The 23,889-nt window shown below is 35.7% G+C and overlaps 4 protein-coding genes and 1 non-coding gene across 5 annotated transcripts; 3 read left to right on the plus strand and 2 right to left on the minus strand.

Annotated features, from left to right (window-relative positions):
• Nucleotides 1–742: 742 nt before the first annotated feature.
• On the plus strand, nucleotides 743–3,112 carry LOC121763675 (uncharacterized RNA-binding protein C1827.05c-like). The gene is made up of 9 exons (XM_042159738.1): nucleotides 743–813; nucleotides 962–1,068; nucleotides 1,175–1,289; nucleotides 1,369–1,424; nucleotides 2,094–2,141; nucleotides 2,240–2,337; nucleotides 2,478–2,547; nucleotides 2,637–2,747; nucleotides 2,964–3,112. The coding sequence occupies exons 2-9, from the start codon at nucleotides 967–969 to the stop codon at nucleotides 3,009–3,011; spliced, it is 648 nt and encodes a 215-aa protein (XP_042015672.1). The 5' UTR covers nucleotides 743–813; nucleotides 962–966; the 3' UTR covers nucleotides 3,012–3,112.
• A 4,341-nt stretch (nucleotides 3,113–7,453) lies between these two features.
• Nucleotides 7,454–7,527, minus strand: TRNAR-UCG. The gene has a single exon. It is a non-coding gene; the product is annotated as a tRNA-Arg (tRNA).
• Nucleotides 7,528–8,263: 736 nt separating this feature from the next.
• On the plus strand, nucleotides 8,264–9,438 carry LOC121769965 (LIM domain-containing protein WLIM1-like). The gene is made up of 4 exons (XM_042166753.1): nucleotides 8,264–8,606; nucleotides 8,717–8,760; nucleotides 8,877–8,960; nucleotides 9,027–9,438. The coding sequence occupies exons 1-4, from the start codon at nucleotides 8,372–8,374 to the stop codon at nucleotides 9,288–9,290; spliced, it is 627 nt and encodes a 208-aa protein (XP_042022687.1). The 5' UTR covers nucleotides 8,264–8,371; the 3' UTR covers nucleotides 9,291–9,438.
• Nucleotides 9,439–11,469: 2,031 nt separating this feature from the next.
• LOC121770355 (LIM domain-containing protein WLIM1-like) lies at nucleotides 11,470–12,557 on the plus strand. The gene is made up of 2 exons (XM_042167099.1): nucleotides 11,470–11,865; nucleotides 12,001–12,557. The coding sequence occupies exons 1-2, from the start codon at nucleotides 11,584–11,586 to the stop codon at nucleotides 12,301–12,303; spliced, it is 585 nt and encodes a 194-aa protein (XP_042023033.1). The 5' UTR covers nucleotides 11,470–11,583; the 3' UTR covers nucleotides 12,304–12,557.
• Nucleotides 12,558–17,986: 5,429 nt separating this feature from the next.
• LOC121765339 (cysteine-rich and transmembrane domain-containing protein WIH2-like) lies at nucleotides 17,987–19,183 on the minus strand. The gene is made up of 3 exons (XM_042161455.1): nucleotides 19,014–19,183; nucleotides 18,719–18,902; nucleotides 17,987–18,274 (listed from the first exon to the last, which is right to left on the minus strand). The coding sequence occupies exons 1-3, from the start codon at nucleotides 19,063–19,065 to the stop codon at nucleotides 18,229–18,231; spliced, it is 282 nt and encodes a 93-aa protein (XP_042017389.1). The 5' UTR covers nucleotides 19,066–19,183; the 3' UTR covers nucleotides 17,987–18,228.
• Nucleotides 19,184–23,889: the final 4,706 nt, after the last annotated feature.

Raw genomic sequence — 23,889 nt, forward strand, 5'->3', positions numbered from 1 at the left:
TGGCTATCGTGGTGCCCATTGTTGATTCGAAAGAAAGATATTTTTAGAGAGAGAGAGAAACTTGTTAATACAAGTGGTGCAAATGAAATGAAATTCAACGGGATGTATATATAGGAACCGAAAAAAAAATATTTAATGAAAAAAAGTGAAATTCCGCGGGCGTCAACGCAATGACGGACGTCCGCACGGAATTCCCCACGGAATTCTGCGGAACGCCGCAGAGCTGCGAATTCCTTCGCGGAATTCTGTATTCGTGCCTGGGACGCGCAATGGCGGACGCCCGCCACGGAATTCCCGCACGCCGTTGAAAATTCCACGTGGACGTCCGCCATTGATGATGCTCTTATAAAAATGACCTTATTGTTATCTTTTGTTTAGGACCAAAAGGAACGTAACTAATGTATAATACTAAAAGTTTTTTTGTTGACAAATTTAGAGTACCAAATACAGTATATTTGGTTTTATTTTTTATAAGTATTTTATTCCATTAAAACCTTTTCTAACGCAACTAACTTCAATTTAATTAACTAATTGGCCCAATGTTCTATATTTTTTTTATAAAAAAATGTTTTTTTCTTATAAATTCTAAAATTCTGATTATATAGCATTATTTTAATATTCTTTTCAATGGCAATATTTTTAAAGCCCAACTAGGTCGAATTCAATTACCCATTGGCCCAATCATTAAATTAATAAATGTGACAAGCCCATTAGCCCTTTAAACCAATATCATATGCTTAAATAAAAAAATTCTAAACTCTACAACCCTAAAATTCGCAGGCAGCCATTCTTCTTCGTTCAATCAATCACGCTGTAAGTTTTCTGCCCTTATTCTCTTCGATTTGGACTTGAATTTAATTTCACTTTTAAAAATGCAAAAATTTACCGATTTTCGTTACGCACGATTGGACACGATTTTTCATTGTATGGTCTTAATCGATTGGAATTGAAATATATGCAGCTAAAATGGGATTAAAATCGAAGAAGAAGGTAGCTGCCAAGAGCTCGAAGAAGGCTGCCGTGCAGTTTTCAGCTTCAAAACCTAAATCCGAAGGCGCTGATTACTTGGTACGTTATTATAGTAAAATAATTTGAACTTTATTTGCAATGCTGATTGCAATTTTTTGTCGCTTCTTTTGGAATTAATTGTTTTGCTTGTATTTGTGAAATACAGCCTTTGGAGGGCGGTCCGGCGAAGAGTATTCCGAAGACCGAGAATAAAGAGAACAAAGCAACCGTTTTGTATATTGGAAGAATTCCACACGGATTTTATGAAACTGAGATGGAAGGTTTGTTTTGCTTATTCTATAATTACATTCGCTTGAATATACTGTGCTTGTTTAACTCAGTGAAATCGGCTTTTTGCAGCTTTCTTTCAGCAGTTTGGTGCGGTTAAGAGACTTAGGATTGCTAGGAATAGGAAGGTTAGTTGCTTTTTCGTTTTTGAATTGCAAATATGCTTTTGGATTGGGGAAGTTTGATTGTTTGGTTGCTGTATGTTATGTTGTTATATTGGTAGATTGTGCCTGATAATTATCTTATCTATAGAAGAGGCTTAGTATTTGGTGGAGGTTTTGGCATAAAGTCTATACTCTACTGCTACATCTGTCGAGTTGTTCTGGTGCTATCTAAGTAACATGTTCTTGCAACTGTCTTTTCTCTCTATTTATGAGTTCTGATACATTAGTTTAGGGCTTTATACTCAACGGAGCACTTTATTTCTCCACTTTGGTTACTCCTGCTTGCTCTAAGTAGATGTGGACGTAGACAGTCTACTGATTTTGCTGCATTGTTGCTTTAGGCAATTGTTGGTTGAGTATTATAGCTGCAAATCCAGTTGTTTCCTCATAGTAACATGTAGCACGTTAGACCAATGATCAACTTCTTTTGACAATTTAACTACCCATGTCTTGACACTAAAAATATTGAATGTGTATGTGTGAGATTGAGCATATTTTTTTTCCTCTGTTGAATTATGTGCATTACTGCATTATGAAGTTGATATAATTGTACCATTCAAAATGACAAGAAATTCTATATCTTCTTTCAGTTCCTCCATTTATGTATCTTGTTTCATTTTTCTTTTTTCACAGACGGGGAAATCAAAGCATTTTGGATTCATCGAGTTTATGTCTCCTGAGGTAGTACAGTTCTATTTAAGATAAAATAATATATTCCTTTGCATGCTCTCTGTTTGACTGTTCCCCTTTCTCACAAACGAATTTTCCGGCCGATGCAGGTTGCCAAAGTTGTTGAAGAATGTATGCATAACTATCTAATGTATGAGCACCTCCTCCAAGTTAGCATCGTTCCTCCTGAGAAAGTTCATCCAAGATTGTGAGTACATTCTTTAACCGACCATCAATCTAGGTTCTTCAAATATACTGTTTTGAAATCAATATTTTGGTCGTTGGAGGATTTGAATAGTGCCCTTAGAGTTCTTTTAGTGCGTCTTTCTAACCAGAAATATTTTTCAGATGGAAAGGCGTGGGCCGCTCTTACAAGCCAGTGGACAGGGTTCACATTGAGAGGAAGCACCATGACAAGGTGAACAACACAACACAGACTTCTCCAATCCCTCTTCTTTTGATTTCTCTCCTTCTCATACTCTCTTCTCAATCAAATATAATTCATAGGAACAGACCCTAGAGCAGCAGCAGAAGTTAGTTACTGGCGTGCTGAAACGGGACCAAAAGAGAAGAAAGCGGATTGAGGCAGCTGGTATTGATTATGAGTGCCCAGAAATGGTTAGATTTTGTGATCTCTTATCTTTTCCCCCTAGTTTCGTTCTGTTGTTTTGAAAGTACGTACTTATATTTTCGTAGTGATTTTTTTGTCATAACCTTGTCACGTCATTAAACTTGGCTATATGAAATTGATATGGGATAGTTTCTCAACGAAGGGCGGACAAAGACGATCGATTTTCGTTTCACTAATGGTTTTGGTTATTATGTTATTTGCAGGTGGGCTGTGTGCAGGCTGCTCCAAAGAAGATTAGATTCACAGATTGAGTGAGGAAATATATATATTAAAACTAAAACAATTGGAGCCAAAATTTTGTAACTGACTGTTGAGATTCTTGAATTAACCATTTTATTTTCATCATTTTAAAGTTGAGTCTTATGTCTCAATCTTCAAAGGCTATTGAGCTTTTTAAGGGTTATATACATTAGTCGAAACAAGTATTCGATTAATCTAAACTAAGATTCTATGGATCTAAACAAAACTACAAATAGTTGAGGGTGTTCGATCAATGTATCGTGTGATGCAAATAGGCTTCTTCAATTAATAAGTTCACGTTTAAATTAATGGAGTCATAATAAAATGTCATTATTGATACTTTAAAAAATTGATGCGTTCTCAATTTTTTATAAATATAGTACTCCCAAAAATGGCTCAACTTAGTTGGAACATCCCAAAAAGTAATATGACTCAACTTAGTTGGAACGGAAGAAGTATATGATTTAGGGGTGGCGAAACGGGTTACCCGCGGGTACCTACCCGATTTAAGCCAAATTTATTGTCCCAATACCCGCCCCGCAACATTTTGGGATTACCTGATACCCGTGTCGGGTATCCCGTACCCGATATTGTGGGTACCTGTACCCAACCCGTAAATAAATTTATAAGAGAATAAATTTATGGAACATAAAATATTTGTTACTAGTTAACTAAACAAAAAAATTGAAAAGCTTCATAGCCGACAATGTTTCCTAATTAATTTACTGTATTAATTTTGATGTTAAGCTTTGAATAGATGAGAAATAAAAGTGAGGGGAAACTATATATAGCTAATTCTGGTGAGTTTTTAACTAAATATTTATTGGAATATAAAAATGTTTCAAAAGATCTCTTAGAACACTTAGATTCTATAAAGTAATAAAAGATTATAGATAGCTAATACTAATAATATCGGGTAATATCAGGACTAACGGGTATACACGCGCGGTACCCGCTACCCGCAAAACTCTAAAACATACTACCCGATCCCGCCCCATTTCCCGCTAACGTCGGGTAGCGGATACCTAATACCCCTGGGTATCGGGTCGAAATGGGAATTACCCATTACCCGCTACCTATTTTGCCACCCTAATATGATTAGTAAAGAAATGTATTAGAAGTCTCTAAATTTTTGTGTCAGGGTCTTTAAATTTAAATTTATTATCCATCTAAAAAGTTTAAATTCATTTATTCATTAAAAAAAATATAAGTGTTCAACATTGAGATTTGAGAATATTACCAATCACGATTTTAAAATATGTTCAATGTTCTATACACCCAAAATCACCATAGAAAAGCCTCAATCAAATCCATCTGAAAACTGCAACAGTTTCTCAGTATTCTCTTAAGAGCATCCGCAGCGGTGCTCGCTGGCAAGGACTGCGTCTGTGCCGCTGGCGCGGCTGACCCCTGCTCGCCGCTGTGCTCTTCCCGCTGGTACGGCACTGCTCGATGCATCGAGCACATCCGTGCCACTGAGCAGCTGACGTGGGCGGCATCTGATTGACTCGTTTTTTTTTTAAATCAGATTTAAATTAAAAAATCTGAATTAAATAAAAAAAATATTTTCCCACTTCCCAATAAATTATATCCGTTTTCTCCCCACTTTTAATTTGTTTTTCAATTTTTCCCCCAAAATTTACATTTTCATCTATAAGTCAATCTCCAACCATTTACACCAAACCCAAACCCATTTTTCCGGTTCTGTCACATCAAACAGTAATTCTACTCCAACCATTTACACCAAACTCATAATCCAAAAGAATATTCCATATCCACTTGCTTTTTTTACTTTTTGAATCTTAACTACATATTTAATTAAATTACACATTCACCCCACAACACTTTGTCAATAATTTCCTAAATATAATTAAATAATTTGATACAATTATTTATAATAATATATTTATTAAAAAAATATACTAACATATTTATTTAAAAAATACACTAACTTCAAAAACTAACATACATTAATTGTACTCAAATATAAATACTACAAATGTTTTTTTTAAATTAACTCCTATATAAGGGAGGAAATTACAAATAAACTTCTATACTATAGATAGGAGGAAATTACGACTGATGTCTCAAATATAAATACTACAAATACTTTTTTTTAAAATTAACTCCTATATAAGGGAGGAAATTACAACTGATATAAATACTACACATACTTTTTTAAAAAATTAAAATATAAATACTACAAATACTTTTTTTTTAAAAAATTAACTCCAATATAAGGGAGGAAATTACAAATAAACTCCTATACTATAGATATGAGGAAATTACAACTGATATAAATACTACAAATACTTTTTTTTTATTAAATTAACTCCTATATAAGGGAGGAAATTACAAATAAATTACAACTGATATAAATACTATGTCTAAGCTCCTTGCCGCTAGGACAAAAGCTCTGGACAAATACTTAACCTTGAATAAATACTCAAATATAAATTTAAAATTCAAATATATTTAAACAAATCCTAATTATATAAACTCAAAACTCTAAATTCGTGTAGTGTTAAAATAGTTAATTAGTACTACTAAACATAACCAAATATCAATATTAGCAATTAACTATCTTAATCTTTTACTAATTATTTAGATGATCATATTTAAATTGAGGCCCACAACTATCAAGCCCATATAGATACACCTTAATAAAATAATTAAATAGTCTTCACCGTCTTCTTCATATCATACGAAGAAATACAGAACCAGTCGTCTATCTCTCTACGGCTCTTGTTTCCGCCATTTCCTCTTCATCAGGCCACATGCATGTTTCTTCCCCTAATAAATACATAAATAAGAAGGGGTGTTTTGCAATTTTTCACAAATTATGCAGTAGCTACAGTGCTATCGCATATTTGAGTACCTACTGTTCAAAAAACGCAAAAATGGGGGATATGAGATGCGTTTTGGTGTATGGTTGAGGCTGTTCTTTACCGAAAAATGGGTTTTCCAGTATGGTTGGAGTTGCCCTAAATACTCCACTTCCACATCAAAAATTTCACACCACACTACACCATTCTCATCTAAATTCTCTGATCTTCTCTTAGTATTGTGGAAATGTTTTTATTTAAATTGAATAATAGAATGATGAGACCCTTAAGCATGTCCTTGTGGAAGAGCATGAATGTGAGTGTTGTGCTCTTGCCTATGAACAAGAAATAAAAAAGTAATAAAAGTGGGTTCGGGTCCACATCCGTGAGTACGGATGGGGATGCTCTAAAGCTCTCAAAGATTCAATAAGAAACAGCTAATATCCGATAAATCTCATCCCAGAGTTCATTCATTTCGTTAAAATACATCATAATCAGGAACAATCTACACAAAATCAAATAAAAAAAATCAGAGAAGCGTGATGAGGATGAAGACGAGAAGAGCAGCAACGATGGTGTATTTGAGAGCGGCGAGCACGATCGCCGCCGATATCACGACCAGCTGCCACAGCACCTGCACGCTCGCCCACGTCAGCAGCCCCGTCAATCCCACGGCCACGATGTTGTCCGGATCCGGATCCAGCAGGAGGTCCTTCCACCTCAGATTCAGCCGCGGCCGCCCGTTCCTCTCGTTTTCATCGCCGGATTTCTCCTTCGGCAGCTCCTTGCCATTGTTGTCGCCGTTGTTCTGCGCGTGAATTAGGGTTCTGTTTGGGCGGGATTTTTTGGGGAAAATTGAGATTGAGGGGAAATTGTGGATTTGGAGGGGGAAGGGTTTGGAACTGAAGGAGGAGATTTGGGGCGGCGGCTTTGGGGGGAATTTCAGAGATAGCATTGATTTCGGATTTCGATGGATTCGACTGCGTGTGAGTGAGGGGTGAATTGGTTGAACAATATGAAGTAGGAAGAAGATGACGAAGATGTACAATCAGTTGTGCATAAAGTCCAAGTCTTCAAGACCTATTTCAGCTGTGTTTGTTTAGAACTTGTGAAACGATGTACAACTAGATATGCACAAGGTCCAGTACATCTCGACTTACTACCCAAAACGAAAGAAAAAGAGGAAGAATCTCATTGTATTTATTTATATGGAAAACTAATCATAACTACAAATTTGAACGAGCTACGATAAGACTGAACTCAAACACGATACGATAAGGATATCCTCGACTGAATACGAACATGATTCGTATAGCCAAAAGCATTAATTTTTATTGACACAATACGGTATCGATCCAATATAATATGATAAAATAAAAGCTCAATTTCATATGCCATAATAATCATACAAAATCTACATTCTCAAAGTTCAAATAGTAATAATACTCTAATAAACTACAACTAGTAAATAGAGAAGACATGAACACGATAATATTTGACACTAACCAATTAATTCCGTTCATGTATGTATTGTTTATGAGGTCCAAAGAGAAGGAAATTTCTTCTTGCTTACCCCCTAAACTTGCCAAAAGAGTATGGAAAAACATTTCAAAAGTAAAGTGAAAATTCGACCACAGTGGGAGTCGAACCCACGACCTTTTGATCCGAAGTCAAACGCGCTAATCCACTGCGCTATGCGGTCTTCTTGTTTTTCATGTCTTATTTAATTCTATCTAGATGCAATGGTTGGCTGGTGGCTATCATCATTGCTTCTTAATTTGAATAGTGTAATAATGCAATAACAAATGTACTCCATATAAAAGAAATTTGACCCTTCCTAATAATGCAGTTTTTCTTCTTATTTTTATTTGTGAAACATCTAATACCATAGTACGATGTGCTTATTTAAAGCAAAACATTTCAAGTTCGGACATTTTTTCGATTAATAAAATGCTCAAAATCAAAGAAGATGACGACGTCTAGAAAACTTCGAATCACACAAACAAATGGGTGAAATTTAGAAAGGAAACAAGTGCATTGTTATACACTTGGGAATTGCATAAAAGATTTGCACAATAGCCTTTAGAATGTACTCCTACTACTATATGTGCGTGTATAATTAGAACTAAGATTGGAGATAATCAGCAGTAATATAATAAGTAAGGAGTATTTGAAATATGCCTCATATAATTTGGATTGGTATGCATACGGTTGCAATTATTATACACCGAAATAAGCTTCCACATGAATAAATATTAGACATATTTATTATGACAATATACATGAGCCTCAGATTGGAAACAGAAGAGCTTGGAGATCGGAGCAGAATTTCAGTGCACCCCACACAATATTTGTGGCTGTTTCAATCTCCATTTCCATCACTATATAAACCTTCAACCTCTGCACACCAATGATTTTCATAATCGGAAGCAGGAAGGAGAAGAAACAAGGGGAAAGAGAACAACTGAAAGCTGTTGAGACAGCCACGTCGTTCTTGATTGGACGAGTGTGTTGTTTTCTTTCCTCAAATTTCCTCCTTAACAAACATGGCCTCCTTCACTGGCACCACCCAGAAATGCAGTGCTTGCCAGAAGACCGTGTATCTGGTCGATCGCCTCGCTACTGGCGACCGCGTCTTCCACAGGGCCTGCTTCCGCTGCCATCACTGCAAAGGCACCCTCAAGCTCGGAAACTACAACTCTTTCGAGGGGGTGCTCTACTGCAGGCCCCACTATGATCAGCTCCTCAAGAGGACTGGCAGCCTCGCCAAGAGCTTCAATGGTGCTTAATTATATATATATATATATATATATATATATATATATATTCAACCATTGCTCCCCCCCCCCCAAAAAAAAAAAAATCTAATTAATTCCTATGGTTGCTTGCAGGAACACCAAAGGTAGTCAAGACAGAAAAGCCTCTAGAAAACGAGGTATTGTATTGTATTGTTATGTTTTGTTTTTTTCAAAAAAATAAAATAAAATAAAATTGAATTAGGTCATTAATTTGAATTTGAATTTGAATGTTTTGTTTTAACAAAAAAAACAGAATGCAGCCATGATCGCATGCATGTTTAATGGAACCATGGAGAGATGCATCGGTTGTGTTAAGACTGTTTATCCCATTGAAAAGGTACATCACATGCTACATTAATTAAGCTGATGACTATTTATTTAAAAGTGAATTTGTGTTAAAAAGGTTACTGTGAATGGGGCTGCATACCACAAGAGCTGCTTCAAATGCAGCTACGGAGGGTGCACGATAAGCCCATCCAACTACATTGCGCATGAGGGTGTGCTCTTCTGCAAACACCACCACATGCAGCTCATCAAGGCTAAGGGAAACCTCAGCCAGCTCGAGAGCGAATCCATCAAAGAATCAGCACCGGTCGCCCCAACTTTTGTTGCTGAGGTTGAATTTCAAGATGACGAAGCTGAAGCTGAAGCCGAACCTCAATGCTGACAATTTGTTTCCACCTCAATGCTGATCTGTTTCTTTAGTTGAGATTTTTTTTTCTTTTTCGGATGTGAATTTTGACATGATTGGTAGATGGGTTTTGATGTAAATTGTATTTTCGTTAATATAATTGGACGTCCCCTTTTATCCTTAATTGTTGTTGATACAGAAAACATGCAGGGAGAGAGAGAGAGAGAGAGAGTAATCCTCCATATATGCAGTATGCTGATATGCATTATGAGAGTTATTGTCATAAAAAATTTAAAGACTCACAGAGATCCGAATCCAGAATTGCCTATTCTTCCTCGTGAGTAGAGAGACTCAAATAAATATATATGCAAAAAACAAGTTGTTATGCAAGTATTAAATCAAACTTTTATGAATCCAGCATTTCAGGTAGCACTCGAGTTTTACTAGGAGGATCACAATTCACAACTCGCATTAGGATCGTTGACAGTAACAATATTGACCCTGATACGAATAATGAGTATTAAAACTCCTTGAAGCTCTTAATCCCGATCACGTCCTCACACTTATTAGTCTCAAACATCCTTGGTATTGATTTGATGTTAATAATTTTTATGTCCAAAGTGTTAAGACTTATCTCTCGATTTTTGTTAGAACACAACTACGGGCGAATCTAGAAATTGATATGAAGAGGGGCGAAAATATACTCCCTCCGTATTTTAAAAATAACAACTCTTTTCATTTTAGTCACTTCTTTAAAAATAACAACTTTCAAACTTTCTATTTTAGGAAATCTTTACACCCCTATACATTAATTTATTTACCACTTATACCACTAATAAAGTGGACCTCATAATCCACTAACATTAATTTTTGTCTCCATCTCTCTTACTTTACCACTTTTTTTCTCTCTTACTTTACCAAATTTTCTGTTCCTCTCTCTTACTTTACCAAATTGTGCATTAAAACCTGTGCAGTTTCAAATGTTTCTATTTTTAAAAAATGGAGAGAGTATTATAAATAAGGTATTGAGAAGGGCCATTTAAAGAAGAATTTCAAATAAATTATAAATTAAAAAAAAATTGTATAGATCAAATTTTTTGAGGAGCGGCAAATGCCCCACCATTCTTCCATGTGGCTCCGCCCATGAATACAACAAATCAATCAGTTATTGGCCAAAAAATCTCATGCATAACCGTGAAGAACTATACAAGTAAAACAAGGTCCGAAAATTGGATAAATGAATTTTTTTAAAAAAACAATCAAAGTCAACTACTCCCAAACCCTCTAAATCCATGAGTTTAGATACTAATGGAAAAATAGCTTAAAACAAATAATAGGAAAAACAAGTAGTAAAACATAAGACAAACTAGATAAATCCTGTATGAAGAGATTCGTCGTCGATCGTATATATTCTTCCTTGAAATTCTTAATCCTTCTCACTTGATTGATCTCAGTGGTCTAAGATGAGTTATGGAAACATTTTGTGTGTTGTATGAACTAATGGGATACTCCCTTTTCAACATGGATATTTAATTTAATTTACTTTTTTATAATTTAGTTAAATATTAATTTAAAACCTCTAAACTTCCTCGACCTTTTTATGTTATAATTACAGTATATTTTAATAAAATTAATTAATCACATAAATACTTAATAAATTAAAAAATAATAATAGTACATAATTATATGAACAAGTAATAATAAAAAAAATTAAATTTCTGTAATGCAAATATTTATAGGATAAAAGTATACACATAAAATCAAAACTAACAGAATAGCACACAAGAAATTTAAGAAAAAAACACAGACAACGAATTAAAATCGACTTCAATTAAAAAATTAATTAAATGGACAAGGTCGAATTTGGCCAAAGGAGAGAGAAAAAAAGGTAAATTGCATAACATTTTAAAAAGAAAATGGAATTTTATTTAGGCACATATTACGACCTCAGCTTAGATATTATTTTTACCAACTCAAATCTATTTTTGTTGTACTAGAATTTATCTAACTAGAATCACACGTGAAAAAGTAGCCACACCCTGAAATTGTAACGTCCGACTGTTACGGAAGCATCGTTGTTGTAAAGTAAAAATGAGCATCACACATAACCCGAATATGAGTGTAGCCCACACAATTTAGTATAGATTTGATGAGCTATATAAAGCAAAAATGAGATGCAATGCATCCATTAATAAGCGATCCAGAGAAGGGAAGAAGAAAGGGAAAAAAAGAATAAATTAAAGGGGTGGAAAGAAGGAAAGAGAACGACGAAAAGGATAATTGTTCTCTTTCCTGAAAAAGCAAGCAAAAAAAAAAAAGAAGCAATATAATGGCGACGGTGGCAGCAAACGTTGGACCCCAGAAATGCACTGCTTGCGATCAGACAGTGTATCTGGTTGATCGGCTGGCCGCCAACAACCGCGTTTATCACAAGGCCTGCTTCCGCTGCCACCACTGCAAGGGCACCCTCAAGCTAGGCAACTTCAACTCTTTCGAGGGTGTCCTTTACTGCAAGCATCACTTCGACCAGCTCTTCAAGCGAACTGGCAGCCTCGACAAGAGTTTTGAAGGCATTCCAAAGTTTGCCAAGCCTGAAAAGGCTGAAAATGAGGTACAATATTAAATTACGAGAGAAAATAAAGTTTTTGCCAAAAAAGTAAATGACTCAATTATCTTACTAGTTACTACGTTGGGACAATTCAGAAAGGAATATGACTGACTTAACTACCTTGGTGTATTGAAACAGAACGCAGCCAAGGTTTCGGGCCTGTTTGTGGGAACCAAAGACAAATGCCGGGGTTGTGAGAAGACAGTTTATCCCATTGAGAAGGTTTCTGTGAATGGAGCTGCGTACCACAAGAGCTGCTTCAAATGCAGCTACGGAGGGTGCACGATAAGCCCATCCAACTACATTGCGCATGAGGGTGTGCTCTTCTGCAAGCACCACCACATGCAGCTCATCAAGGCTAAGGGAAACCTCAGCCAGCTCGAGTGCAATGCCAGGGACCCAGGAGCATCTCCAACGTCTCTTGAGGTCCCCACTCAGTGAACGAATTCAGTCGTTTCCACCTCATCGTAGCCTCTCTCTCTCTCTCTCTCTCTCTCTCTCTCTCTCTCTCTCTCTAGATCTCTGTGTTTGGTCCTCCTATTTTTTGATCTTTTTATATGTTTATTTTGTTCAGATTGTATTTTTTTATGGTGTGAATATTGAGGTGTGATTGCTAGAGGCCATAAGCAGGGATTTGCAGATTTGTTGTTGTTAATTGTTAGTTCATCAATATAATTGTTCCTTCTTCTGGTAAATATAATTGTTTGAATCAGTACTCATATATAGCTACTACACATCATGAAGATATGTTTATCATAATATTGCATAAACCACAATTCACATGCTCTACTCACCATCTCCCAATAAATTAAAGGGGGAAGATGTTATTGGCTTATGTAAGCATTATGCATTTATGTAGTATATTGGTAGAGAAAATAAATCAAATCACACCTAATCTACTTAGCTTGTTGTTTAATTTCCCATGTCCATGTAACTTACAGCAAATATGTGTTGTGGAGTTCAACTTATAGCAGGCGATATGAATTTGACATGGCAATAGATATCTTAGTGAGCTAGCTTGACTCTATTTTTATGAATGCTGCGGCTGCTTGAATCGTTGCTGCTTCTGCTTCAATCAGTGCTACTTGTGCTTCAGCAACCCACTTGAGCTGAAAAGGCAACAGCTTCTTTTAGAGACATAGTCCTCACAAAAGCAGCCTCCAAATTGTGGACAGGTCATAGTCAATTCTTGGAGAAATCATATTTCTTGGGAATAATTGACAATTATGGAAGAAGAAGAAGAAGGAAATAAAATTTAAACGGGGGAAATTGACAGCCAGAAACAAGGGTTCTTCCCAGTTAATTGGTAGGGAAGGGATGTTAAATGGGCTTGAGTTAAAGGCCCATTCTCATCAGACACGGACGGCCCGATTGATTATCAAAAGCTTGATTTCAAATAAATGGGCCTGCTAGATCTTTGAGTTGTCTCGATATATATGGAAGAACAACTAATTGAATAATTAAAGATTAGCAGTATATTTTATGAAGAAATTTTTTTGGATATAGTACGGCTACCAGAAAGATTAAGGTTTGCTGCTTGATCTCGCATTAATTGTACATGTTTATGATAATCGATCCAGTACAACAAGATTTTGAAGACATCATCTTTACTGAAATTAAAGTTATGTAGAGGAATGGAACACCAAATGAAGATGACATAATGAAGAAAATAATGTGATAAAACAGTGTCATGCCACAATACATGCGCTTGTTATGATCAGCCATAATCGGGCGGATATGATATTCTAGCTTGCTTGAGGTCAAGATAGGATTTGTAGCCCGAAATTGGGCATAAGCGGCCTAAAGTTATTGCATTCAATAACATGTACGCCAAGGTCCTTATTTATCGCCATATATATTCATGAAAAAAAAGGCTTTTATTAGTATAAATGGTCAATCAGCTGGAATAAAACATCAATATACTACTCTCTCCGTCCCGCACTACTCGCACCTTTCCTTTTGGGCACGGAGATTAAGGAATGAGTGATAGACAAAGTCAACAATTACGGCTATGTATAAATTGTTACTAAAAATGGAAAGAGTGCAAATAACTTGGGACGCTCAGAAAGGAAATAAGTGCAAGTAGTGCGGGACGGAGGGAGTATTAAGAAACAAACTAGTGACTGTGTGATACGATCATATCCCAATTATTTAGTCGCATATTTGATTTACCATATCTTTCAAATTTATATTTAGATATTTGTTTCTTATTCAATAAGTTAGGGTAGTAGTATTCTAGTATTATAAATATGAGAGATTATATCATTGTAATCAATGAAACAATGAAATATCTTCCCTAAATTTGACTTGTGCAACGAGCATATTATCGTTCCCTATTGCTGCTCATCGGAGAACGTCCGAGAACCGGCAAATCGTGAGCTTTCCTTCGAGCACGTCGAAGGTTTGGTCACAGCAACTCGCGCGAAGATCGCCATCCGGTCACTTTACGGAGGACGTCCGTAACAACTGGTGCTTTCATTGAGAGCTCATCCTCCGTCTTCGTTCATCCATATCCCCCAAGCAAATCACCAATATATATATAAAAGTCAGCTGCATCACCACCATCTCTACCACACCCACGCTTCAGCCCGTCGACATGTCATACGACTACGCCGGCTACCGCCGTCGTCAATACAACTTCCCTCAAGCCACACAACCATTCCGTCCCTACCAGCCGGTCCAACCTCGCCGTGTAACCTGTTGGGACCCTCCGAGCAGCCGGGTGGAAGTACTCATTCCGCCTTCGTGGCCTGATCCAGAATCACCCTACGTCTCACACCACTTGGATCCACCCGATCCGTCGCGTCGCTTGTCGGCGATGCCCCGCCGCGGGGATGGTCAACCGGTGCTGTTCCTGCGCGATAATCCAGAAGGCAGCAATCCCTCGCGCGCCTTCCTGGGATCGAGCGAGATTTTCTCCGCCGGGCTGGAGAAGATCATGGCCCGATTTGACAAATTAGAGTCCAGGCTGGAATCACGATGTGAAGAAATCGATGTGAAAAATTTGCATGCGTCAAAAGCAGAGTATGGACGACAACCCTATGCGGATTTCGATTCTGGAGCGCCTAGGCGTCGTCCAACTGGCTGGGATCCGGCCTTCCAAACTTCCAGTCACTGTGTTGGAGAAACTTGTGCTCCTCCGCTGCCGGAACCACCGCTATACCGGAAGTCACCCTACACCGACTTGGATTCTTCATACGAGCAGTCGAGGCAATACACGACCTCGACCTTAAGGCACCCACCCTATTCGTCGGACGTGCCCCCACAAAATCCTCATGCCGTGGAATCCCGACGCCTCTCACATCCTTATCTCTGTCACGATCCATCTAACCCCTCGCTACCTGTTGTCGCTGCTGTTCCGCCTTCAACTCCACCAGCACCGTTGTGCTGCCCTGACGTCAGTAGAGATGAGGGCGAATTGTTACACGATGACCCGCCCTCACCGGCCCTAATTTTGCAGCTGTACAACCCAGATATTAGTGAAAGAGGAGGAGACATTGCTAGAAGATAAAGAGGAGGATGGTTCTATTGGTGAAGTGGAGAAGATAATCGCATCGTTCAATGTTGCTAAAATGTCATCGACGGATGTTGAGAATTGTTGGTTTAAGAGAGGAGGTACTCCATGTTTGAGCGTTCTGAGAGGTGTGAACAAGCTTTTTGTTGTGGCATGGAATTTTGCCAAAAACATTAGGTCTCCTTTGTTGATTTTTGACAAAGGTGATAAAGGGAGACATTCAGCTGTTCGGTACGTGTTTAATCCAGGAGGAGACGCCTTGCTAAAGCTTTTGCTTTCAACTCTCGTCAATGGTTCGTGGTTCCCACCTTGAGGACAAGGTGAATTTCAACCGTGGGGGATTTGATACGATCATATCCCAATTATTTAGTTGCATATTTGATTTACCATATCTTTCCAATTTATATTTAGATATTTGTTTCTTATTCAATAAGTTAGGGTAGTAGTATTCTAGTATTATAAATAGGAGAGATTATATCATTGTAATCAATGAATCAATGAAATATCTTCCCTAAATTTGACTTGTGCAACGAGCATATTATCGTTCCCTATTGTTGCTCATCGGAGAACGTCCGAGAACCGGCAAATCGTGAGCTTTCCTTCGAGCACGTCGAAGGTTTGGTCACAACAACTCGCACGAAGATCGCCATCCGGTCACGTTACGGAGGACGTCCGTAACACTGTGCTTTGTTGAAAGGAAGCATAGATTTTCAAGTTCGACCACATTTCCCACTGCCTACCACGCAGGCTTCATTAGTTCACTCTTTTTAACATCTAGTATAACTATGGACCTTCATTAAAGTTCCAGCTGAGTACTCTTTCTTTCCCTTTTTTCTCTATTCTACTTTTCAAATATGATATTATTATTAATAATTCTATTTACTGTTTTTTTATTTATTTTTTCTTTTGATTCTTATATGGGTTAATATCTAACAAACTGATTTATCTTATAATATAAGGAGTAAGATGTACCTATATTTAAAAAAAAAGTTTTGAAATTTAACTCTCTCGAATCAAAGTGATAATTGTATTCGAATAAAAATTATACTGTTATCATAATTTTAAGAACAACAATGAAAATTGTAAATTAATGTGAGGGGCATGGAGAGAGGGCATCTAATTGTTGGAGACTTGGAGTTAGGCAGAGAGGCGTGGTGAGATTCCTGTAGTCCTGTTATAGTCTTGTAGATGCTCTAATGCAAGATTTTGGTAACTTTTCTAACTTACAGCTATAAATTTGTGAAAGATACATTTCTCATAGCTCAATAAAATAAATCAAAGAATGCTTTAAAAAATGCAAAAGCTGAAAACATGAAAGACAGCTACGACGAAACCGAGCGAACGATGACAACTATGACGAAAATGAGATGATGGATTCCAGCTCCATTGATAGAAGAAACGAGACAATGATGAGAGCATGCACTACTATCCCCCATCGTCTCTTAACTGCCCCTTAAACTACTATTTGAGGGACCCATTATACTTTTTTACTTCATCCTTTAACTAAGGGACGGAACCTGCAACGCTCCGTCCCTGCAGGTTCCGTCCCTTAAATTACTATTCATTCAATTTAATTTTTTATTTATATTTCCAACCCAATTCAATTAAAACAAACACATTTCATTAAAATTAAAATAACATTACAACAAAAAATAAAAATACAACTTAAAATTCAAAAAAAATAAAAAAAGACATAATTAAAATCCTAAAAAATAAAAATGACATAATTTAAAATATAATTTTATAGAGACATCCTTGAATGTTTTATGTTTCACTTTCGATGTGGGACAAAATCATTCAAGGATGTCTCTATAAAAGAGAAACAACCAAGAGTGAGTTTGTCTCACATCGAAAGTGAGACATAAAACAGTCAAGGATGTCTCTATAAAAGAGAAACAACCAAGAATGAGTTTGTCCCACATCGAAAGTGACACATAAAACATTCAAGGATGTCTCTATAAAAGAGAAACAACCAAGAATGAGTTTGTCCTACATCGAAAGTGAAACAAAAAACATTCAAAGATGTCTGTATAAAAGAGAAACAACCAAGAATGATTTTGTCTCACATCGAAAATGAAACATAAAACATTCAAGGATGTCTCTATAAAAGAGAAACAACCAAGAATGATTTCATAAATTCGCAAGCCCATCAAATATATATGGGCTATTACGAATTTCTTGTATTCATTTATTTGTAAAAATTGTTTTTATATTTATTGCGTCAGCGTGACGACGCCCACTCGCGGGCCGGCGAGTGGGCGTCACGCATGGCGCAGGGGCGCGCCACGTCGCTACGGCACGTGGCGTGACAGCCCGTCCCGTGTCTCGCATGCACGGGTCGCGGGACGGGATCGGGACGGGACAATGTGCCGCAACGCGTCGCGCGAGCGTTCCGTCCCTGACGCGCCGCATTGCGGGTGCCCTGACAAGTATGATGAAAGAGACAATGGAAAATAGCTCCAACGTTTTCATTGTGTTTGACTGAGTATAAGTAAATGAAAAAAAATAGTATCCATGCTGGAGTATTTTTTAACTTACAAAAAAACTACTCCTATGATGAAAAATTGAAAACAAATTAGCAAGAAGAAGAACCATATTATAAATACCGCCTAGAATAAAAAGACAATTTTCTCCATTAATAGAAATTTACACCAGCAGAAAAAGAAATCATTACTCACAAATGGAAGTCAAGTCACAAATGGAAGTCAAGTCCAGAAATTACATAAAGGGAGGAAAGAACATAGGAAAATGATGATGGTTTTAGCATATAGAATGAAGAAGAATGCATCAAGGAATCAGAAGGCCTCAATTCCCGAAGCAAATCCCCTTTTCACAGTTTCTTCAATCACTCATCAGAAGCATGCATCAAGGAGACAGCAGCAGCAGAGAGCAGCCAAACTGCAATGAAATCAACATTATTTCATCTCCAAATTAATACCCACGAAAAACAAGATTCAAGGAAATTAATATATGCATTCATGTTAAGATTTGCACAGACATTTGCAACAGAAGCCAAGGTTAATTAGCAATAACGAGAACAAAAGAGATCACTCGGAGAAAAATCATGTAATCTGTATCAATCATGCACGCATTTAAATATAAATTCAGAGTGTGAACATATAAATTGCCAAGTCAATTACATAATCTACCACAAGCCAATCCTAAAATAACAGTAATTAGGGTTTACATCAAATTAACCGTGACGCAATAACGGACGCGTTGACACGGCGTCAACGCACAAAATTTCAGATCTGCCGATTCATAATCGGCATAACGAATCCGATTAATCAAATCAACAGAAAACTTCCAGAAAAAATTAGACAGTAAAAAGTATAAACTTACCATCCTTCCAATACTCCGGTACTGCCACTGGAGTGTTGTTGCTGCTGCGGCGGCGGATGGCCGTACTGGGGGGCGTACTGCGGAGGATACCCCTGGGGTGGGTAGCCCTGTTGCTGCGGATACCCCTGCGGCGGGTATCCAGCCGGCGGATATGCATCTTTCGGGTAGCCTTCCGGCGGATAACCTACATTCCAGATTCCAAAGAAACATTTAACTGACAGAAAAACCAATATCCGATGATTTTGGTGAAGAATTTGAAAAGGAAGAAGAATATTAGAATCAAAATTGGACTTGCCTTGAGGCGGAGGTACACCCACTGGCGGCTGATTCTGATTATAATAACTCATGATCTACAAAAGAATTTCTCTCTTCACAGATATTGTATCAACTGATTGACTTGACTTCTGTATTCGCAGATCGCAGAGAGATATTTTATCGGTAGAGAGAGAGAAAGATGGAAGACAGGGGAGGGGATATTGGAGTGACTACTTTTTATCACCAACTACTATTTTCTGTTTCATTGGGCCGGGATGGCCTAGCCCAATCCACACCAAACTAATTAATTGGGTCAGATCTAGGTCACTAGAAAAAAAGTAATGGGTTTGGACTGAACCATATAAAAAACACCCAACTTCACTCCTGGGGTCTGGGCCGAGGAAACCTTTCAAATATCTACACCAATGCTACTTCATTTTATATTTCAATTAACTTCCTTTTTTAAACAAGTTTATATTTAACTTCATAAAAGTAAATTGATGAATAAATGATTTTTTAAATTAATACATAGTTAAAATTAATTCAAAACCTCTAAACTTCCTAGAATGTATATACATATCACTTATTTTTATGTTTATAATTTTATTTTAATAATATTAAATTAATCACACAAATAACTAATAATTTTTACAAATACTTATCAAATATGCACAAGTAATGATTAAAAAAAATAATTAATTTCTGTAATGTACCATATTTATAGGATAAAAGTATACACATAAAATCAAAACCAAAAGAAAAGCACACACGAAATTTAATTAAAAAAACAGATTACGAATTAAAATCGACTTCAATTAAAAAGTTCATTAAATGGACAAGGTTGAATTTGGCCGAAGGAAATAGAAAAAAAAAGGTAAATTGCAGAAAAAAATAAAAAGAAAATGGATGTGAGGCCCACTTGGTAGATTTTTATTTTACCACTTCACGAATAATTGTTAATCGCCGCTGATCCGTAGTGTGTGTTAGACGATTAACGTGTTTCATGTTTGTATAGATGATTGGGTATATAATACATTTGTAAGTTGTAATATTATAATATTATGAAACATATAGCCTTTATGAATCAAAATTACTACTACTACTATTTTTGGCATTATGTATACCACTTTTCATATAATTAATCAATACAAATCGTAATTATAGACAATATTGAGTATATTTGATTTAATACTACACTCTACCAAACAATGGATTAATATTAAATACTCTTTTTTAGTACATCAACTATCCCAAATGAGCAAATTTGGTCTGTAACATTTCATAATATCTTTTGAGATCCATTAACTATAAATTAATATCAATTTAACTATTTTTTTGCTATTTCCAATATTTTCATGACCAAAGTACCCTTAAGGCCATGAAGAACAATTCAATCTATTTATTCATCCACTTTTTTCTGTCTTCTAATTTATTTGGGATTAAGTTTAATAGATCTTATACTATTATTATTAACATATACCATACCTTATTTGAATATTATGATATTACTTTCTAGTGCTAGTTAATACTTTTATATGGTTACATTCTCAATTATTTAGATAAAACTAAGATAAATATTCTATTTTAATGAATCTTGTAATTTTATTAAACTGAAAATTTAAGTTAATCATAATATATAATGTATACTACATTTAAATAAAATTTTAATAAAGTAGAAAAAATATAATTCACAAATAGTCAAGGGAATAGATATGAGAACTATGAATAGTTCTCATAATATCGTAAATGACCTAATGATAATATTAAGATGCAACATTGTGGTATTAAAAATTGATAGAAACTATTTTTTTATTTAATTAAACAATCATAGATATGAACTAATCATATATTCCACTAAGAATGTCATTGTCTTTTTTATTAAACTGATTATTGATAATTTCTAACTAATTTTTTTAGACTACAATTACTACATAAGAGTATATAAAATAAAACTTAGCTCTTTGAGTTATTTAAGATTCTATGTATGTTAATAAATTTTCATTTATTTTTAATCATCAATTTTGTATTGCACTTAAAAATAACATATTCTATATATAGATTTAAGATTGAAAAATTAATATTCCATCTAATAAATTGAACTACTTTTATATACAAATATTGTATAAGTATAATGTTTACATATATTTATATCTATGTTATTTCACTATTAATATTAAATATAGTACAATGATTTAAAATATTATAAGTAAAACTAAACGTAGATAATTAATAGTAATAGAATATTAATATCATGAAGATATTTTTATTTTGAAATTAAAATTAGAGGGAACATCTTTTTTGCTATATCAACTATTCCAAATTACATACTTTAATGAAAATGAGAGAGTAAATAGATTGAATTGCCCTCGTTGGCCTTAAGGGTACTTTGGTCATGGAAATATTGGAAGTAGCCAAAAAGTAATTAAACTGATATTAACATATAATTGATAGACCTTAAAATATATTATGAAATGTTACGGACCAAAATTTGCTAATTTGTGATAGTTAATATACTAAAAAAGATGTTCCCACTAAATATTTTAATACATTTCATCAACACATGACATTGATATGTTAATATTATACGGACTACAGAGTATAAAATATTCCAAATAATTTCTCACACTAATCTCATACTACTGTATAGTAGTAGTAGATACGAAATGAGCCCTAAATATACAAGTGACCCACCATTTTAGTAATTTCTAGAATAACATATTTGTATTCACATAGATATGTTGCTAACTCTGCTAACTCATTAATGCAATATATTAAAAATATCAACACAATATATAGAAGTTCAACAAAATTATGTGTTAACATTTTTAATACATTGCGTTAATGAGTTAGCAGAGTTAACAACTTAAATAGTTAGCAATTGATTACACCATTTATTCACAACTACTAACAAAAGCATAAATACATTAAAAAATAGTGAAATAGTAACTGACTATTCGAACGTGTGTAAATAGACCAAAAAAAAACTACATTTGGGTTTAGACATATTGGTACCCTCTACTTTATAAATGCACAATGGTTGATATTGTAGGTAAATTTGGCAAACATTATGGCTTGTTTAGTAGGTGTTGGGCTTAATTTGTAAAAATGGTCTAAATAGTCCCCCACCACAGCTTTCTTATACTTATTGGACTCCCCATCACTCACCGGCTCAATCTCCGCTCCCCTTGGTGGCCTGTAAAACAACGCGACCGAGAACCGGCCAGTATCCGGTTGCGCCACGAGCTCCGGAGCCTCCCATCACTCATGATTTCAATAAGATCTCCGACGTTGACAAGCAACGAGTCACATGGCCATGGAACTGTGGATCCATTGATTGCCCTTGAATACTTGAAGCCCATTTTCGGATCCGAATTGGGTCAAGAGAGTTAGAGCACTAGCTAGCATGGGTGTGTGGGACCAAGCCCATTGTTAAATCGGGGCGGGGGCAAGACGGGTAATAGTTCACCCGAACATTAATCTCGCTCGTGTCTGGATCAATTGAAAGGATATGAGCTAGATTAGATTAATATGGATTAAATAGTTATAGTTGGGCTACAATTATAATTAGTCCATAAGCCCAACAATCATGAAACCCTAATGACTCTTTGTCTATATAATGGTTATTTATTCTCCATTGTGGGGGATGAGAAATAGCGTAACATTAGAGAGAAAATACGTAAAGCTTTGTAGAGAGAATTCCTAGCTTTCTTCTACGGAGCAATTGTACCGGGATAGTTTCTGCATCGGATTGGATTGCACGTGGACCTCGATAGTAGTGGATTCAACTTGCAGGACACAATCGTAGAAGAAAACACAACAACAAGTAAGATTTAGTTCCGTTGTGTATTACGTGCTCAACTTGCAATATGATTATGAATCTAGATCTGTTATTCTTGTATGCAATTTCCGCTGCGCTCATTAGATGAATACAAGAATTCCTAACAGTGGTATCAGAGCTCAGGGCTCGATTCATAATTATTTTGTTTACGAATTATTTGTGGATTAACCGTGGTAATGTAGTTGGATTGTATAGTCACATGAGAAATTAGATTTCAAGTTGGAAAATTGAAATTAGATTTCAATCAAAATTTACGTAATGTAATTGGATTTTGATTTACGTAATGCAATTGGATTTCAATCAAAATCAATATTAATTTGGAATTAGTATTAAATATGAATAATTATATTAATTTAGAATTAATATAATTAAATCCACATTTAATTAGTGAATAAAATTTGATTTTATTTGTTGAGCACTATTTGATATCCTATGTGATAAGCATGCTATTTGATTTATGCTTATTTATTTAACTATAGTAGTTAGAGACCGTGTTATATTATGTCTGGGTAGGCGGCGCCCAGTATGTGTAGTCCGTGTTATACTATGTCTGGGTAGGCGGCGCCCAGTATTTGTAGTCCGTGTTATACTATGTCTGGGTAGGCGGCGCCCAGTAATTGTTTAAGATTTTAATATTAGATATTAAATTGACAATTGTACCGGGATAGTTTCTGCATCGGATTGGATTGCACGTGGACCTCGATAGTAGTGGATTCAACTTGCAGGACACAATCGTAGAAGAAAACACAACAACAAGTAAGATTTAGTTCCGTTGTGTATTACGTGCTCAACTTGCAATATGATTATGAATCTAGATCTGTTATTCTTGTATGCAATTTCCGCTGCGCTCATTAGATGAATACAAGAATTCCTAACAGTGGTATCAGAGCTCAGGGCTCGATTCATAATTATTTTGTTTACGAATTATTTGTGGATTAACCGTGGTAATGTAGTTGGATTGTATAGTCACATGAGAAATTAGATTTCAAGTTGGAAAATTGAAATTAGATTTCAATCAAAATTTACGTAATGTAATTGGATTTTGATTTACGTAATGCAATTGGATTTCAATCAAAAT

This window comes from Salvia splendens, chromosome 2 (genome assembly GCF_004379255.2).
Source record: "Salvia splendens isolate huo1 chromosome 2, SspV2, whole genome shotgun sequence".
Lineage (NCBI taxonomy): Eukaryota > Viridiplantae > Streptophyta > Magnoliopsida > Lamiales > Lamiaceae > Salvia > Salvia splendens.

Excerpts from the sequence above, each read along its gene's own strand:
- LOC121770355 (XM_042167099.1), top strand. The coding sequence starts at position 11,584 with ATGGCGACGGTGGCAGCAAACGTTGGACCCCAGAAATGCACTGCTTGC. Across the intron at positions 11,866-12,000 it reads CTGAAAAGGCTGAAAATGAG|AACGCAGCCAAGGTTTCGGG; the intron begins GTACAATATTAA and ends GTATTGAAACAG.
- LOC121769965 (XM_042166753.1), top strand. The coding sequence starts at position 8,372 with ATGGCCTCCTTCACTGGCACCACCCAGAAATGCAGTGCTTGCCAGAAG. Across the intron at positions 8,607-8,716 it reads CCTCGCCAAGAGCTTCAATG|GAACACCAAAGGTAGTCAAG; the intron begins GTGCTTAATTAT and ends GGTTGCTTGCAG. Across the intron at positions 8,961-9,026 it reads CTGTTTATCCCATTGAAAAG|GTTACTGTGAATGGGGCTGC; the intron begins GTACATCACATG and ends TGTGTTAAAAAG.
- LOC121765339 (XM_042161455.1), bottom strand. The coding sequence starts at position 19,065 with ATGAGTTATTATAATCAGAATCAGCCGCCAGTGGGTGTACCTCCGCCT. Across the intron at positions 18,903-19,013 it reads GGGTGTACCTCCGCCTCAAG|GTTATCCGCCGGAAGGCTAC; the intron begins GCAAGTCCAATT and ends TCTGGAATGTAG. Across the intron at positions 18,275-18,718 it reads ACCGGAGTATTGGAAGGATG|TTTGGCTGCTCTCTGCTGCT; the intron begins GTAAGTTTATAC and ends ATTTCATTGCAG.
- LOC121763675 (XM_042159738.1), top strand. The coding sequence starts at position 967 with ATGGGATTAAAATCGAAGAAGAAGGTAGCTGCCAAGAGCTCGAAGAAG. Across the intron at positions 1,290-1,368 it reads TTATGAAACTGAGATGGAAG|CTTTCTTTCAGCAGTTTGGT; the intron begins GTTTGTTTTGCT and ends GGCTTTTTGCAG. Across the intron at positions 2,748-2,963 it reads ATTATGAGTGCCCAGAAATG|GTGGGCTGTGTGCAGGCTGC; the intron begins GTTAGATTTTGT and ends TGTTATTTGCAG.